Source organism: Oncorhynchus clarkii, chromosome 3 (assembly GCF_045791955.1).
Source record: "Oncorhynchus clarkii lewisi isolate Uvic-CL-2024 chromosome 3, UVic_Ocla_1.0, whole genome shotgun sequence".
Taxonomy (NCBI): Eukaryota; Metazoa; Chordata; class Actinopteri; order Salmoniformes; family Salmonidae; genus Oncorhynchus; species Oncorhynchus clarkii.
Window position 1 is genome coordinate 86,982,876 of NC_092149.1, and position 18,341 is coordinate 87,001,216.

The window sequence follows — 18,341 nt, forward strand, 5'->3', positions numbered from 1 at the left end:
TCTCTGTTGCCATGGAAGAAGCCTGGCCCAGTCCTCCCCCACTGAGGCTGCCAGACACCAGCTTCAACAGACAGGGGGTGGTATCATGCTGTGCTCTCGCTCTCTATCTCTCTTTCTCTCTCTCAATTCAGTTTCAATATAAGGGGCTTTATTGGCATGGGAAACATATGTTTACATTGCCAAAGCAAGTGAAGTAGACAATAAACAAAAGTGAAAATCCCAAATTGTTTGGATAGTCAAGTTACACACAGCTCTGACTTACACACCCCACCAGACATGCCACCAGGGGTCTTTTCACAGTCCCCAAACCTAGAACAAATTCAAGGAAATGTACAGTATTATATAGATCCGTTATTGTATGGAACTCCATTCCATCTCATATTGCTCAAATAAACAGCAAACCTGGTTTCAAAAAACAGATCAAGCAACACCTCACGGCACAACGTCTCTCACAGTGTGTTTTTCTGTATTGACATGTAGGCTACGTGCCTTTTTAGTTCTGTCCTGAGCTTTTCATGTCTATTAATGTTCTGTATTATGTTTCATGTTCTGTGTGGACGAAGAGTAGCTACTGCTTCAGCCGTGGGTAGCAGCTAGCAGGTGGTTAGAGTTTTGGGCCAGTAACCGGAAGGCAGTTAACCCACTGTTTCTAGGCCATCATTGGAAGTAAGAATATGTTCATAACTCACTTACCTAGTTAAAATGTCTATATATATTTGGCAGGAGGTTAGGAAGTGCAGCTCAGTTTCCATCTCATTTTGTGGGCAGTGAGCACATAGCCTGTCTTCTCTTGAGAGCCAGGTCTGCCTACGGTGGCCTTTCTCAATAGCAAGGCTATGCTCACTGAGTCTGTACATAGTCAAAGCTTTCCGTTGTACACAGAGGATAATTCTGCATACAGAGTCTCAATTTGGTGTTTGTCCCATTTTGTGAATTCTTGGTTGGTGTCGGACCCCAGACCTCACAACAACGAAGGGCGATGGGCTCTATGACTGATTCAAGTATTTTTAGCCAGAGATCCTAATTGGTAATCGACACCGCAGTTTTCAGCTGTGTTATTTAATTAACAAGGTTATTTCTAAGTCACCCCAAACTTTTGAACAGTAGTGTACATGTAAACAAACAGGTATCTTTGTCGACATGAATCTTTCTCTTTCCTATTTCCCTTGACCCCTTTCCTTCCTTCCTTCCTCTCTCTCTCTCTCTCTCTCTCTCTCTCTGTCTCTGTCTCTGTCTCTCTCTCTCTCTCTCTCTCTCTCTCTCTCTCTCTCTCTCTCTCTCTCTCTCTCTCTCTCTCTCTCTCTGTCTCTCTATCTCTCTCTCTCTCTCTCTCTGTCTCCCTGTCTCTGTCTCTCTCTCGCTCTCTCTGTCTCCCTCTCTCTCTCTCTGTCTCCCTCTCTCTCTCTTTCTCTCTCTCTCCCCCCACCCCCTACAGAGGAGCGAGGGTCATGGGCTGCTCCATGCCACGCGGGTGAGGGGGGGCTCCAGTGGGCTGGTACTGACGCTGGTGTCCATGGCGTGTGTGGGCGGGGTGGTGGTGGTAGCGTTGACCATCGCCTGTCTCCGACACCACGCCAAGCAGCTGGCCTCAGGGAAACTGGGCCTTGGACCAGAGGGAGGACCGGAGACACACGTTGACTACCAGGTAGGAGAGGTCAGGAGGTACTTTGTCCCAAATGACACCCTATTCTTTATATAGAGAACTACTTCTAAAGCGTTGGTGCACGTAATTTCAACCAAAACATTTGATGACGTTGGAAAACATTGGATTTGCAAAAAGTCATCAATCTAAAGGAATTCTGTCATTATTTTCACCAAACTTTTAATCTAAATTCCTTTTTTTTTAATTCTGTTTGTGGATTTCATATTGAAAATATATATAGATAATTGGTTAATTGGTTTGACTTATGTACACCTGAGGCAACGGACATTCAGGAGAGTATTATGGGATGCTGTGTGCTCTATTCATTCTCTTTACAGCCCTGCCGTTAGTTGAAGGCAGCCATTCCAATAGTTTCAGAAAAGTAGTTACTTTCTTAGATCTGTATTCAAATAGCTTTAAAAAGTAGTCCTTTTTAGGGGGTCTGTATTCAAATAGTTATACACTGCTCAAAAAAATAAAGGGAACACTTAAACAACACAATGTAACTCCAAGTCAATCACACTTCTGTGAAATCAAACTGTCCAATTAGGAAGCAACACTGATTGACAATAAATTTCACATGCTGTTGTGCAAATGGAATAGACAACAGGTGGAAATTATAGGCAATTAGCAAGACACTCCCAATAAAGGTAGGTGCTGCAGGTGGTAATCACAGACCATTTCTCAGTTCCTATGCTTCCTGGCTGATGTTTTGGTCACTTTTGAATGCTGGCGGAGCTTTCACTCTAGTGGTAGCATGAGACAGAGTCTACAACCCACACAAGTGGCTCAGCTAGTGCAGATCAACCAGGATGGAACATCAATGCGAGCTGTGGCAAGCAGGTTTGCTGTGTCTGTCAGCGTAGTGTCCAGAGCATGGAGGCGCTACCAGGAGACAGGCCAGTACATCAGGAGACGTGGAGGAGGCCGTAGGAGGGCAACAACCCAGCAGCAGGACCGCTACCTCCGCCTTTGTACAAGGAGGAGCAGGAGGAGCACTGCCAGAGCCCTGCAAAATGACCTCCAGCAGGCCACAAATGTGCATGTGTCTGCTCAAACGCACATGTGACATTTTCAGTATAATAGCACAGAGGCTGTCCACTTATCTGGAAAGGAACAAGTACATTGATACATCTGTACAGAAAGCAGGCATTCCTGGTTTCTCTGGTTGCCTGGAACATACTAGTATGATTTGGCACCAGATCCAAACAGCTAAGAAGGACAAGAGAGACCTCTATGTCATCTTCCTCGACCTGGCCAATGCCTTTGGCTCAGTTCCCCATGAACTCCTCTGGGAATCCTTCAACTTTTTCCACGTACCAGAACCCATCACTACACTGGTAAAGGCCTATTTCCAAGACCTGCAATTGTGTTTCACAACACCTGACTTCACAACAACATGGCAGCGCTTGGAAGTAGGCATAATGGCAGGCTGTACAATTTCTCCTCTGGCCTTCACTATGGCCATGGAAGTCATCATCAGGGCATCGAGATGGGTGGTCGGCGGTGAGAGAACTAAGGAAGGGCTCCGTCTCCCACCTATCCGAGCATACATGGATGACATGACTACACTGACCACCACTGCAGCATGCACCAGGCGGCTACTTGCAAAACTGCAGGATAACATCAAGTGGGCCCGGATGAAAATCAAGCCAAGCAAATCTCGAAGCATTTCCATAGTCAAGGGACAGCTTAAAGATGTGAGGTTCTGCATTGGAGATGACCCGATACCAACGGTGTCTGAGCAACCCATCAAGAGCCTGGGTAGATGGTACAATGAAAGCCTCCGGGATAAAGATCAAGTGCAGCAAGTAAGGCAGGACATCGCCGACGGTCTTGAGAACATCAACAAGACCCTACTGCCTGGGAGGCTCAAGCTTTGGTGCCTACAGTTTGGACTTCTCCCCCGGGTAATGTGGCCACTCACCGTCTATGAGGTCCCAATAACAACAGTGGAGAAGATGGAGCGAACCATTACCTCATACGTGAAGAAATGGCTGGGTGTCCCACGATGCTTGAGTAACATCGGCCTCTATGGCAAAGGGGTCCTTGAACTACCTCTTACAAGTCTAACGGAGGAGTACAAGTGCTCTAAAGTAAGACTTCAGATGACATTGAAGGACTCCAAAGACCAGACCATTAGCAAGGCTGCACCTCCCCTACAAACTGGACGGAAATGGACATCATCCAAGGCTGTGCAGCAAGCAACATCAGCCCTGAGACACCAAGACATTGTGGGGAATATCCAGCATGGAAGAGGAGGCTTTGGCCTGGCAGCAAGCAAACCAACGTTCCATAAGGCAACAACATCTGAACGCAGGAAGCTGGTGGTCGAGGAGGTGCGCAGACAGGAGGAGACTGCAAGAAGTGCAAAGGCTGTCTCTCTTGCTAAACAAGGGCAATGGACGCGGTGGGAAGGCCTGGAGAGGAGAAAGATCAACTGGAGTGAGCTTTGGCAAATGGAGGCAAGCAACATCAGCTTCATCATAAGAGCTGTTTATGATGTGCTTAAAAATCTACATCTACTGTTTATGATGTGCCAAAAAATCTACATCAATGGTATGGCGAGGACTCGACCTGCCCCCTCTGCCCAGCTCCAGCGACTCTCAGGCATATAATGACAGGTTGCAAGACCAGCCTCTCACAAGGCCGCTACACCTGGAGGCACAATCAGGTCCTCAAGAGCCTGGCTGCAGCACTTGAGACCAAGAGGAGTGCAACCAATTCATTACCTCCAAAAACAAGCAATCCCGTCAAAACAACAACATTCATCCGGGAGGGACAGAAAAGGCCCAAGTATCCTCCTACAAAGCCAGAAACTGGACACCTAGCCATGGCCCGGGACTGGAAGATGCTTGTCGATATTGGCCAGCAACTAATTTTTCCACCTGAGATTGCTTCTACCAACCTTAGGCCAGACATGGTACTCTGGTCCCCTTCACGAAAGGCTGTGTACATCATAGAGCTCACAGTCCCGTGGGAAAACTCTGTTGAAGAGGCCTACGAGCGTAAGAAACTGCGTTACACAGAGTTGGCAGCAGACGCAACTCAGCGTGGCTGGAATGCAAAAGTCTGGCCAGTTGAAGTGGGATGCAGAGGATTCGTGGCTTCTTCCACCATCAGGTTGCTGAAAGAACTTGGAATCCATGGACAGGCTCTGCGGCAGACCGTCAGAGCAGTTTCTCAAGCAGCTGAAAGAGGCAGCCAGTGGATCTGGATCAAACGGAAGGACCCTTGCTGGGCTATAACTTCATGACCCCCCACCCCCACCTGAGAACCCAATTCAGATCCCTCCAACTTGAGGAGGGTATATGAGGTATGCGGTCAGCTGTAGGACTGGCTCAGGGAAGAGGACGCCCCTGCCTTGCATAGTCCCGTGGGACATCATAATTGGGCATGGGACACAAGCTAAGGCTTGATCACCCTTTAGCTGGCCACCTTTGATGAGAGTGTTTAGTGATTAAAGGCCGAAACACCCACTGATTCGAAGGCACACTACTGAGGATGTGTCCCAAAATTGACATCTTAACCCAGTCTAAGAAATAAACCTCCCATGCCACTCTGTCAACATCACGGCAAATCTCATGCGAGTGCATTCCATCTATTGGCACAATGGACAGTTTTTAACATCTCGTCCCGTGTTTTATGATTCTGTGACAGACGTGACAGTCTGGAGACGCCGTGGAGAACATTCTGCTGCCTGCAACATCCTCCATCATGACCGGTTTGGCAGTGGGTCAGTCATGGTGTGGGGTGGCATTTCTTTGGGGGCCGCACAGCCCTCCATGTGCTCGCCAGAGGTAGTCTGACTGCCATTAGGTACCGAGATGAGATCCTCAGACCCCTTGTGAGACCATATGCTGGTGAGGTTGGCCCTGGATTCCTCCTAATGCAAGAAAATTCTAGACCTCATGTGGCTGGAGTGTGTCAGCAGTTCCTGCAAGAGGAAGGCATTGATTCTATGGACTGGCCCGCCCGTTCCCCAGACCTGAATCCAATTGAGCACATCTGGGACATCATGTCTCGCTCCATCTACCAACGCCACGTTGCACCACAGACTGTCCAGGAGTTGGCGGATGCTTTAGTCCAGGTCTGGGAGGAGATCCCTCAGGAGACCATCCACCACCTCATCAGGAGCATGCCCAGGCATTGTAGGGAGGTCATACAGGCACGTGGAGGCCACACACACTACTGAGCCTCATTTTGACTTGTTTTAAGGACATTACATCAAAGTTGGATCAGCCTGTAGTGTGGTTTTCCACTTTAATTTTGAGTGTGACTCCAAATCCAGACCCCCATGGGTTGATAAATTTGATTTGCATTGATAATTTTTGTGTGATTTTGTTGTCAGCACATTCAACTATGTAAAGAAAAAAGTATTTAATAAGAAAATTTAATTCATTCAGATCTAGGATGTGTTATTTTAGTGTTCCCTTTATTTTTTTTGAGCAGTGTAGTTAGCTCCACCTGGAATGAGAGTTCCTTTCCAAGTTAAACCTCTAGTTCTCCCGGTCTGTCACCGGTAAGGGGGATGTTAGAGGTTATAGGTAAGGTTAACATGAAAGACTGAGGGGGTCTCAATCATAGTGATGATTATGACGATCATGATGGAATAGAATACACCTTCATTATTGTGACAACGATCACCAAACTACTTCCTCTGCTTCACATGACACATGACGAAGATGATAGTGAACAGGTGTCATAATGATGAAGATGTTTACAGCAAATGAGGATGATAGTAAACCGGAGGAGTCATAATAATATAGGTGTTAACAACGAACGATGATTATCGCAGATGAAAATGATGATACACAATTAGCTTCTCGTTTTAAATGTCTTTGTTAATTTTCTCAGAAGTTGTGACGATATAATCATATTTATGGGCTGATGAAAGTGATTAACATCTTGTTTAGTGGAATCTCTCTCTCTCTCTCTCTCTCTCTCTCTCTGTTGACTTTCTCAGGAGCTCTGCAGGCAGCACATGGCAGCCAAGCCGTCATTCAGTCGTCAGGAGGCGGTGGGCGGGGGAGCGGGGGGTCGGAGGGGGACAGACACCTCCAGGGTGAGCAGTGTGTCATCCCAGTTCAGTGACGGCCCACAACACAGCCCCTCCTCACACAGCAGTACGCCCTCCTGGAGCGAGGAGCCCGCCCAGTCCAACATGGACATCTCTACTGGTCACATGATACTGGTCAGTATGAGAGGGCATGGGGTCATTATATTTACTACTGGACAGTATCAGAGGGTATGGGGTCATTATGTTTACTATTGGCCAGTATCAGAGGGTATGGGGTCATTATATTTACTACTGGTCAGTATGAGAGGGTATGGGGTCATTATATTTACTACTGGTCAGTATCAGAGGGTATGGGGTCATTATATTTACTACTGGTCAGTATCAGAGGGTATGGGGTCATTATATTTACTACTGGTCAGTATCAGAGGGCATGGGGTCATTATATTTACTACTGGCCAGTATCAGAGGGCATGGGGTCATTATATTTACTACTGGTCAGTATCAGATGGTATGGGGTCAATATATTTACTACTGGTCAGTATCAGAGAGTATGGGGTCATTATATTTACTACTGGTCAGTATCAGAGGGTATGGGGTCATTATATTTACTACTGGTCAGTATCAGAGGGTATGGGGTCATTATATTTACTACTGGTCAGTATCAGAGGGTATGGGGTCATTATATTTACTACTGGTCAGTATCAGAGGGTATGGGGTCATTATATTTACTACTGGTCAGTATCAGAGGGTATGGGGTCATTATATTTACTATTGGTCAGTATCAGAGGGTATGGGGTCATTATATTTACTACTGGTCAGTATCAGAGGGTATGGGGTCATTATATTTACTACTGGTCAGTATCAGAGGGTATGGGGTCATTATATTGACTACTGGTCAGTATCAGAGGGTAAGGGGTCATTATATTTACTACTGGACAGTATAAAAGGGTATGGGGTCATTATATTTACTACTGGTCAGTATCAGAGGGTATGGGGTCATTATATTTACTACTGGTCAGTATCAGAGGGTATGGGGTCATTATATTGACTACTGGTCAGTATCAGAGGGTATGGGGTCATTATATGTATTATTGGTCAGTATCAGAGGGTATGGGGTCATTATATTTACTACTGGTCAGTATCAGAGGGTATGGGGTCATTATATTTACTACTGGTCAGTATCAGAGGGTATGGGGTCATTATATTGACTACTGGTCAGAGGGTCAGAGGGTATGGAGTCATCAACTCAACATGTGGCATTGACCTAAAAAACAGTGGGTTCAATCTGTGACCAGGACCGGGTTTAATCTGTGACCAGGACCGGGTTTAATCTGTGACCAAGACCGGGTTTAATCTGTGACCAGGACCGGGTTTAATCTGTGACCAGGACCGAGTTTAATCTGTGACCAGGACCGGGTTTAATCTGTGACCAGGACCAGGTTTAATCTGTGACCAGGACCGGGTTTAATCTGTGACCAGGAAGCTTATCCTCATTGTTTAATAATGATGACGTTCTGGAGCTTTCATCAAAACACACTGTTACAGCTAGTAGAATATCTGTTACAGCTAGTAGAATATCTGTTACAGCTAGTAGAATATCTGTTACAGCTAGTAGAATATCTGTTACAGCTAGTAGAATATCTGTTACAGCTAGTAGAATATCTGTTACAGCTAGTAGAATATCTGTTACAGCTAGTGGAATATCTGTTACAGCTAGTAGAATATCTGTTACAGCTAGTAGAATATCTGTTACAGCTAGTAGAATATCTGTTACAGCTAGTAGAATATCTGTTACAGCTAGTAGAATATCTGTTAAAGCTAGTAGAATATCTGTTACAGCTAGTAGAATATCTGTTACAGCTAGTGGAATATCTGTTACAGCAAGTGGAATATCTGTTACAGCTAGTAGAATATCTGTTACAGCTAGTAGAATATCTGTTACAGCTAGTAGAATATCTGTTACAGCTAGTAGAATATCTGTTACAGCTAGTAGAATATCTGTTACAGCTAGTAGAATATCTGTTACATCTAGTGGAATATCTGTTACAGCTAGTGGAATATCTGTTACAGCTAGTAGAATATCTGTTACAGCTAGTAGAATATCTGTTACAGCTAGTAGAATATCTGTTACAGCTAGTAGAATATCTGTTACAGCTAGTAGAATATCTGTTACAGCTAGTAGAATATCTGTTACAACTAGTAGAATATCTGTTACAACTAGTAGAATATCTGTTACAGCTAGTAGAATATCTGTTACAGCTAGTAGAATATCTGTTACAGCTAGTAGAATATCTGTTACAGCTAGTAGAATATCTGTTACAACTAGTAGAATATCTGTTACAGCTAGTAGAATATCTGTTACAGCTAGTAGAATATCCCATGAGAATGGGGAGGAGATCCTGAACTCTCCTCTTAACGTTAGTGTTCCTCTCTGCCCCAGGCCTATATGGAGGATCATCTGGAGAATAAGGACCGTCTGCTGAAGGAGTGGGAGGATCTTTGTTCCTACCAGGCCGAACCCAGTGTTGTCACTGTAGCACAGAGTGAAGCCCACCTGGAGAAGAACCGCTGTTCGGACTCTCTTCCCTGTGAGTCTTACATACCTCTCCTCGGGTTTATCCTCCTCCGGTCTCAGGCTGGGATTCAAATAGACTCAGACGAATAACCTGTTCGCTGTGGTTGACTTAATGTGGATTTCTGCTTGAGCTGGCATCCGTAGCGTTTACAGCAAACGTGATCTCAGAGCTGAATGTCAGGGGAAATGCCTTTAAAAGTATATTGCTGTTCACAGGCCGTTAATTAAACTGTGTTGGATTGGCACCTTATTTCTGTACAGCTTGGTCTGTTACTATCTGTTCTGATCCTCCTGTACAGCTTGGTCTGTTACTATCTGTTCTGATCCTCCTGTACAGCTTGGTCTGTTACTATCTGTTCTGATCCTCCTGTACAGCTTGGTCTGTTACTATCTGTTCTGATCCTCCTGTACAGCTTGGTCTGTTACTATCTGTTCTGATCCTCCTGTACAGCTTGGTCTGTTACTATCTGTTCTGATCCTCCTGTACAGCTTGGTCTGTTACTATCTGTTCTGATCCTCCTGTACAGCTTGGTCTGTTACTATCTGTTCTGATCCTCCTGTACAGCTTGGTCTGTTACTATCTGTTCTGATCCTCCTGTACAGCTTGGTCTGTTACTATCTGTTCTGGTCCTCCTGTACAGCTTGGTCTGTTACTATCTGTTCTGATCCTCCTGTACAGCTTGGTCTGTTACTATCTGTTCTGATCCTCCTGTACAGCTTGGTCTGTTACTATCTGTTCTGATCCTCCTGTACAGCTTGGTCTGTTACTATCTGTTCTGATCCTCCTGTACAGCATGGTCTGTTACTATCTGTTCTGTTTTTCCTGTACAGCTTGGTCAGTTACTATCTGTTCTATTCCAGATGATCATTCCCGTGTGAAACTGAAGGCGGAGAGCAACTCCACCAAGGAAGACTACATTAACGCCAGCACCATAGTAAGATCTCTGACTGCTACTCTTAAGATGGTGATGGTGTAGACTTTGTCCCGTGGTTGACACAATGTCACACGTCACAAATATCATTATTATTCTCTCTCTGTAAACCCCAGATTGACCATGACCCTCGGCTGCCTGCTTACATCGCCACCCAGGGACCACTGGCACACACAATCGCTGACTTCTGGCAGGTCAGTAGCACACACCATCGCTGACTTCTGGCAGGTCAGTAGCACACACCATCGCTGACTTCTGGCAGGTCAGTAGCACACACCATCGCTGACTTCTGGCAGGTCAGTGGCACACACCATCGTTGACTTCTGGCAGATCAGTGGCACACACCATCGTTGACTTCTGGCAGATCAGTGGCACACACCATCATTGACTTCTGGCAGATCAGTGACACACACCATCGTTGACTTCTGGCAGATCAGTGGCACACAGTACACTGAGGAAACATTATTGCTAACACTAAAGACTGTGGTAGTCAAAGGTGACCAATACTGTGTATTTGTTGTGTAGTAGTACATTTGACACAGATATCTCACAATGTGCCGGTATAGTACACTGCTTTTGTAACTGCTGTGTTGTTCTATAGACAGTCTGGGAGAATGGCTGTACAGTGATAGTGATGATGACAGCCCTGGTTGAGGATGGAGAGATTCAGTGTGTTCGCTACTGGCCTGACGAGGGATCCTCCCTCTACCACATCTACGAGGTGAGGGGGTTTGACTCTGGATAGACACAAGCTGGTGTGTGTGTGGTGTGTGTGTGTGTGTGTTTGAATCTTTTTATTGTTGTTCTTCTTCTTAGTTTTCTTTGTGTTTGACCAAATACAATGCTATTTCTCTGTTAAAAAAATTAACAACATACTTTGCATGCTTATAGAGAAGGGGCACTCAACATGTACTGCACTGACACTAATGACTGATGATAGGTTGAAAGAAATTGATAATACGAAGATTGTGGGAGCTGTACTGTTAGATTTCAGTGCAGCCTTTGATATTATGTTGTTGAGAACTTGTGTTGTGGCTTTTCAACTTCTGTCATATCCTGGATTCAGAGCCATCTATCTAATAGAACTCAAAGGGTTTTCTTTAATAGAAGTGTCTCTAATGTAAAACAGGTAAAGTGTGGTGTACCGCAGGGCAGCTCTCTAGGCCCTCTACTCTTTCCTATTTTTACCAATGACTTGCCACTGGCATTTAAAAAAAAAAGCCTTTCTGTCCATGTATGCTGATGATTTGACCATGTATGCATCAGCAACCACAGCTAATGAAGTCCCTGAAACTCTTAACAAAGAGTTGCAGTCTGTTTTTGGAATGGGTGGCCAGTAATAAACTGGTCCTGAACATCTCTAAAACTAAGATAATTTTATTTGGTACAAATCATTCCCTAAGTTCTAGACCTCAGCTGAATCTGATAATGAATGGTGTGGCTGTTGAACAAGTTGAGGAAACTGAATTACTTGGTGTTACCTTAGATTGTACACTGTCATGGTCAAAACATATAGATTCAATGGTTGTAAAGATGGGGAGAGGTCTGTCTGTAATAAAGAGATGGGGAGAGGTATGTCTGTAATATAGAGATGGGGAGAGGTCTGTCCGTAATAAAGAGATGGGGAGAGGTCTGTCCGTAATAAAGAGATGGGGGAGAGGTCTGTCCGTAATAAAGAGATGGGGAGAGGTATGTCTGTAATATAGAGATGCTCTGCTTTTTTGACACTCCAAAAAGCAAGTCCTGCAGGCTCTAGTTTTATCTAATCTTGATTATTGTCCAGTCATATGGTCCAGTGCTGCAAAGAAAGACCTAGTTAAGCTGCAGCTGGCCCAGAACAGAGCGGCAAGTCTTACTCTTCATTGTAATCAGAGGGCTGATATAAATACTATGCTGCCAGTCTCTCTTGGCTAAGAGTTGAGGAGAAAAATGAATGTGTTGAAAATCCCAAATTGTTTACATAGTCAATTTACACACAGCACTGACACCAACACTTACTCCACCAGACATGCCACCAGGGGTCTTTTCACAGTCCCCAGGTCAGAGCAAAAATGTTCTACCAGGTGAATTTGTATTATATATCTCTATGGATATTCCCTACCAGGTGAATTTGGTCTCTGAACACATCTGGTGTAAAGACTTCCTGGTTCGTAGTTTCTACCTGAAGAACGTTCAGACCCAGGAGACTCGTACCTTGACACAGTTCCACCTGCTCAGCTGGCCCTCCAACGGAATCCCTACCTCAACACGCCCTCTGCTGGACTTCCGCAGGTACTGCAAATAACCTCGAGGTTAGAGCTTTGGGCCAGTAACTGAAAGGTTGCTGATATAAATATCAGAGCCGTCAAGGTGAAAAATTCTGTCAATGTGTCCTTGAGCAAGACACTTGACCCTAATTTGCCATAGGGTGCGCCATACTACTATATGCCTGACCCTGTAAAACAATATGTTTCACTGCACCTATCTGGTCTATGTGTCAATATATTTCACTGCACCTATCTGGTCTATGTGACAATATATTTCACCGCACCTATCTGGTCTATGTGTCAATATATTTCACTGCACCTATCTGGTCTATGTGTCAATATATTTCACTCCACCTATCTGGTCTATGTGTCAATATATTTCAACGGCACCTATCTGGTCTATGTGACAATATATTTCACTGCACCTATCTGGTATATGTGTCAATATATTTCACTGCACCTATCTGGTCTATGTGACAATATATTTCACTGCACCTATCTGGTCTATGTGACAATATATTTCACTGCACCTATCTGGTCTATGTGACAATATATTTCACTGCACCTATCTGGTCTATGTGTCAATATATTTCACTGCACCTATCTGGTCTATGTGACAATATATTTCACTGCACCTATCTGGTCTATGTGTCAATATATTTCACTGCACCTATCTGGTATATGTGTCAATATATTTCACTGCACCTATCTGGTATATGTGTCAATATATTTCACTGCACCTATCTGGTCTATGTGACAATATATTTCACTGCACCTATCTGGTCTATGTGACAATATATTTCACTGCACCTATCTGGTCTGTGTCAATATATTTCACTGCACCTATCTGGTCTATGTGACAATATATTTCACTGCACCTATCTGGTCTATGTGACAATATATTTCACTGCACCTATCTGGTCTATGTGTCAATATATTTCACTGCACCTATCCGGCCTATGTGTCCCTGTCTCCCTGGTTCTACTGTGTATGATACTGTAGCTGTAACCTAGTAGCAGATGGGGGTCTGTGAAACTCACTCCTCAGCCTCAGGTGTCTCCTCTTGCACTGCCGAATAGGATAAGAAGCTTCGGGAGGGCGGTCGTGTCTGTTTGCAAGGCAGAGGTCCAGGGTTAGAGCCTCGGGTATGAACCGAATCGGGAGGAAGCGGTACTCGCTAAGCAAACAGTGTGATGTCCTTTTCACTATCATATGGCCAGTGATGCCCCATAGGGTCCTGTATGACCTAGCCTCCTTGACCCTTGACCCTGACAGGATTAATGAAACCCGTGTACTGTATATTAGCCTTCATTTTTAGTTGTCCCTCCCTGATTGTCCCTCTCTTCCTCTAGCCATCTCTCGTTCCAACCATCTATATCTCTCCGTCCCTCTCTCTCAGTGACGGTGGTCAGCTATTGGCCCTTGGGGTTCCCACATCTCCCAGTGTCATTTTTGTGATTTGCAGCTAGTAGTCTGGGTCCAGTTGCATAGTCACAAAAATGATTATTGGCAGGTGTGACTGCAGCAGGAGTCGACGCTGGCCGGATAGTCCATCAGTCTCCTCCCCCTTTCTTATTTTCTTCCATCCTTCCTTCCTTCCTTCCATCCTTCCTTCCTTCCATCCTTCCTTCCTTCCATCTTTCCTTCCTTCCATCTTTCCTTCCTTCCATCCTTCCTTCTAACCTTCCTTCCATCTTTCCTTCCTTCCATCCTTCCTTCTAACCTTCCTTACATCCTTCCATCCTTTTTTCCATCCTTCCATCTTTCCTTCCTTCCATCCTTCCTTCTAACCTTCCATTCTTCCTTCCTTCCTTCCTTCCTTCCTTCTAACCTTCCTTCCTTTTATCCATTCTTCCTTCCTTCCTTCCATCATCCCTTTCTTCCTTCCCTCCTCTACTCCTCCCTCACTTTCTGTCCTGTCCACTGAAGGGTTGAGCTTCTCTAACCTCAACCTCAAAGACTATTGTTTTATGACTAACTTGAATTGTTATCCTTTAGGCAGGCAGAGTTTGGCATTTTGTTTTTCTGTGTATGGTTTAAGATCAGTACAGTAGAAATGTAACACAGTACTGCAGTACCCAATTTAAACTTGTCAGCTAAAATGATATTTTATGAAATATTCTCTATCCCTCCTCCCTCCATGCCCCTCCCTCCCTCCCTCTCTCCCTCCCCTCCCTCTCTCCCACCCACCCACCCCTCCCTCTCTCACACACCTTCCCTCTCTCCCTCCCCTCCCTCTCTCCCACCCCCTCCCTCTCTCCCTCCCCTCCCTCTCTCCCACCCCTCACTCTCTCCCACCCACCCCTCCCTCTCTCCCACCCACCCCTCCCTCTCTCCCACCCCTCCCTCTCTCTCACCCCCTCCCTCCCTCACTCCCACCCCCTCCCTCCCTCCCACCTCCTCCTCCCTCTCTCCCACCCCTCCCTCTCTCCCACCCCTCCCTCTCTCCCACCCACCCCTCTCTCTCTCCCTTCCTCCCTTCCTGTCCTCTGCCTCCCTCCAACAGGAAGGTGAATAGGTGCTACAGAGCTCGATCCTGCCCCATCATCGTCCACTGCAGGTAAACTTAGCTCAGTGTCTTCATCGACAAAGGGCCATAGAAGTTGGCTGTGCAGCACAAACAGGTAGAACAGACATTTGCATCCCTTTTGATATTTTAAGTAGAAATTGTGCAACAATATTGAATTTAAAAAACAAACATGTTATATTAAATGAAGGGCTCTTTTAATATAGACCATAATAAATCTGATTGTAAATATGAATGAAGACTTGCTGAAGTGCAAATAATTCAGCATTTGACATGTCCCTCTGTGCATCTTCTGTGACTTCCAAGAAGATTTTAACCCACTTAAACCCCCCCAAAAAAAATTCTCAAAGTTGTCATCATCATTGTAAATCCCTAGTTTATTTTGTTGCTTTGGCAAAGTAATTATTGAAGATTATTAATTTACGTCTGTCCATCATTTTAAGATCAACCCTGTTTTGTGAACTGAACTCTCATTTTAATATGGAGAAACAATTTATTTTTGAAACAAATTTTCAAAAGAAACACTGAAACATCTAATAGTCAAATCATAGTGTAAAAGCAGGTTGTACTCTTCTTGTTTTAGCCTTTAGCCTCTTTGTCATTTGTGGAGGAAACACAGAACGGGTCGAACGTAGCACGTCAACCCTACTACCCTTAGAGAGAAACGTTTTGACAAAAAAAATAAAAAAATTGTGAAGCTGGCATTCGATTGCCATTCCCAATTAGACAGAAGAGTCCATTCCCTCTGTCACGAGGGGATTTTTGGCTGATTTAAGATGAAATTACAGTAGTCTGTTACTTTATTTTACACTTAATAGGCACTTACAATATATATATTTTTTCTTTAACCTCTTTTATATTGGAAAACATGTTATTTTTGTAAGTTTAAAATGTGCGCTTTATGACATAATGTTACAATTAGATTACATTTTTTTTTTTATTAAAAAACGTTTTTAAAAGGGTCTTGGAACCTCTAACCCTGACAATTTGACTGGAAAACTCATGCAGACACACGCAATGGCTGCCTGTCCACCCATTATGACATCATTGAATAGGGACACCCGTTCTATAGATCCCATTTCTGCGGTCTTTATGACGTGCCGTGTGATCTGACGAGGTATTCCCTGTCTCGTACAGTGACGGCACTGGCAGAACGGGAACCTACATCCTTATTGACATGGTCCTCAATCGCATGGCTAAGGGTGAGTCAGACATCTTGATCTTGTCAGACGTCTTTGATAGTCTGGCCTTGTAGTTTATATCACTGGATAGACACCAGGATAGTATTACGAGTCAGAGATTCCTTGTTGGCGAATGTGATATGTCGTAATGCGTACTGTGTGTTTCCAGGCGTGAAGGAGATTGATATTGCTGCGACATTGGAACACATTCGGGATCAGAGACCGAACTTAGTCCGCACCAAGGTATGGCCTTCTCAACTATATATCTCATGGCAGCAGCATGATCTGTCTGTGTGCGTGCATGCGTGCGTTTGTATCTCTGACAGTCTCCCTCGCTTTCTGGCACCCTCTCCAGGATCAGTTTGAGTTTGCACTGACTGCCGTGGCAGAAGAGGTCAATGCCATCCTGAAGGCTCTGCCACAGTGAGCCATGTGTCTACCACCTCTACCACCTCGTGTGCCAGAACCTTACAACTAGAATTACCATGAAAGTTATGCATCATAATACCAATGACGGCCATATTGAGTGTCCCCCATGATTGTACCATTCACACTGCTGTGGTCTGACGGGTTGTTGACGATCTAGTAATTCTATTTCTATGGCCATTATTAACCCTTCCTCTACATCCAGATACACAACCAGGGAGGAACTACATTTCCCAGAGTCCATTACTACTACACCAATGACCCTAGGAGTCAGCAAGACCGAACAAACAGATCTGAGGCCAGGCTGCTATCATTATGCATTCATAATGGAATTAAATGAGGTTTTAAAAAATCCTGTAGATTATTCCGTTCAGGCAAAAACACTTTAAATGTACAGTAGGACCCCTTTACAGTGTCTTGTTATTCGATTTTAGTCTTAAAATACTGTGACTTGATTCTGTAACATTTCTCCTTGCTCTGATTCTCAGTCATGTCTCACTAGAGATATTACAATTACCATGATCCCTCCTGTTCTGTTGTCATGGAGATGTTGTATTACCATGATCCCTCCTGTTCTGTTGTCATGGAGATGTTGTATTACCATGATCCCTCCTGTTCTGTTGTCATGGAGATGTTGTATTACCATGATCCCTCCTGTTCTGTTGTCATGGAGATGTTGTATTACCATGATCCCTCCTGTTCTGTTGTCATGGAGATGTTGTATTACCATGATCCCTCCTGTTCTGTTGTCATGGAGATGTTGTATTACCATGATTCCTCCTGTTCTGTTGTCATGGTGATGTTATATTACCATGATCCCTCCTGTTCTGGTGTCATGGAGATGTTGTATTACCATGATCCCTCCTGTTCTGTTGTCATGGAGATGTTGTATTACCATGATCCCTCCTGTTCTGTTGTCATGGAGATGTTGTTTAAAACCACATTGTACTCTAGAAGGTATCCATCCATATAACATAACAGCATGAGGCCTGTGGCTTGTTTATGCAAGAAGACAGAGACCCTCACTATGGTGAGGATGAAGTGAGTGACATACTAGTGTACAATACGTTACACCAGTTTCTCTAAGGGGCTGGCGTTTACCTCTAAGGGGCAGGCGTTTACCTCTAAGGGGATGGCGTTTACCTCTAAGGGGCAGGCGTTTACTTCTAAGGGGATGGCGTTTACCTCTAAGGGGCAGGCGTTTACCTCTAAGGGGCTTGCGTTTACCTCTAAGGGGCAGGCGTTTACCTCTAAGGGGCTTGCGTTTACCTCTAAGGGGCTGGCGTTTACCTCTAAGGGGCAGGCGTTTACCTCTAAGGGGCTGGCGTTTACCTCTAAGGGGCTGGCGTTTACCTCTAAGGGGCAGGCGTTTACCTCTAAGGGGCTGGCGTTTACCTCTAAGGGGCTGGCGTTTACCTCTAAGGGGCAGGCGTTTACCTCTAAGGGGCTGGCGTTTACCTCTAAGGGGCTGGCGTTTACCTCTAAGGGGCAGGCGTTTACCTCTAAGGGGCTGGCGTTTACCTCTAAGGGGCTGGCGTTTACCTCTAAGGGGCTGGCGTTTACCTCTAAGGGGCAGGCGTTTACCTCTAAGGGGCTGGCGTTTACCTCTAAGGGGCAGGCGTTTACCTCTAAGTTGAACTCTAAACCCAATGATTAATATATATTCATTTTGTAATTGAACTATTACTGTACACTATCTAGTCACTCACATCTGAATCATATCAATTAGTGTCTTCAATGTTACTGTAAAACCTCTGTGTTTATTGTAAATAACTCACCTGATTATTTATTA

At 44.8% G+C, this 18,341-nt stretch overlaps 1 protein-coding gene across 1 annotated transcript in view; it reads left to right on the plus strand.

Annotated features, from left to right (window-relative positions):
* Positions 1 to 16,831, plus strand: part of LOC139406202 (receptor-type tyrosine-protein phosphatase-like N) — a 93,075-nt gene extending 76,244 nt beyond the window's left edge. Inside the window, exons 13-23 of the mRNA XM_071148709.1 lie at positions 1,436 to 1,645; positions 6,609 to 6,857; positions 9,103 to 9,250; positions 10,099 to 10,172; positions 10,286 to 10,367; positions 10,775 to 10,890; positions 12,274 to 12,440; positions 14,922 to 14,975; positions 16,080 to 16,144; positions 16,293 to 16,366; positions 16,479 to 16,831. Coding sequence (XP_071004810.1) covers positions 1,436 to 1,645; positions 6,609 to 6,857; positions 9,103 to 9,250; positions 10,099 to 10,172; positions 10,286 to 10,367; positions 10,775 to 10,890; positions 12,274 to 12,440; positions 14,922 to 14,975; positions 16,080 to 16,144; positions 16,293 to 16,366; positions 16,479 to 16,550 — 1,311 coding nt within the window. The 3' untranslated portion in view covers positions 16,551 to 16,831. The remainder of the gene's footprint in view (positions 1 to 1,435; positions 1,646 to 6,608; positions 6,858 to 9,102; positions 9,251 to 10,098; positions 10,173 to 10,285; positions 10,368 to 10,774; positions 10,891 to 12,273; positions 12,441 to 14,921; positions 14,976 to 16,079; positions 16,145 to 16,292; positions 16,367 to 16,478) is intronic.
* The last annotated feature ends 1,510 nt before the right edge of the window (positions 16,832 to 18,341 follow it).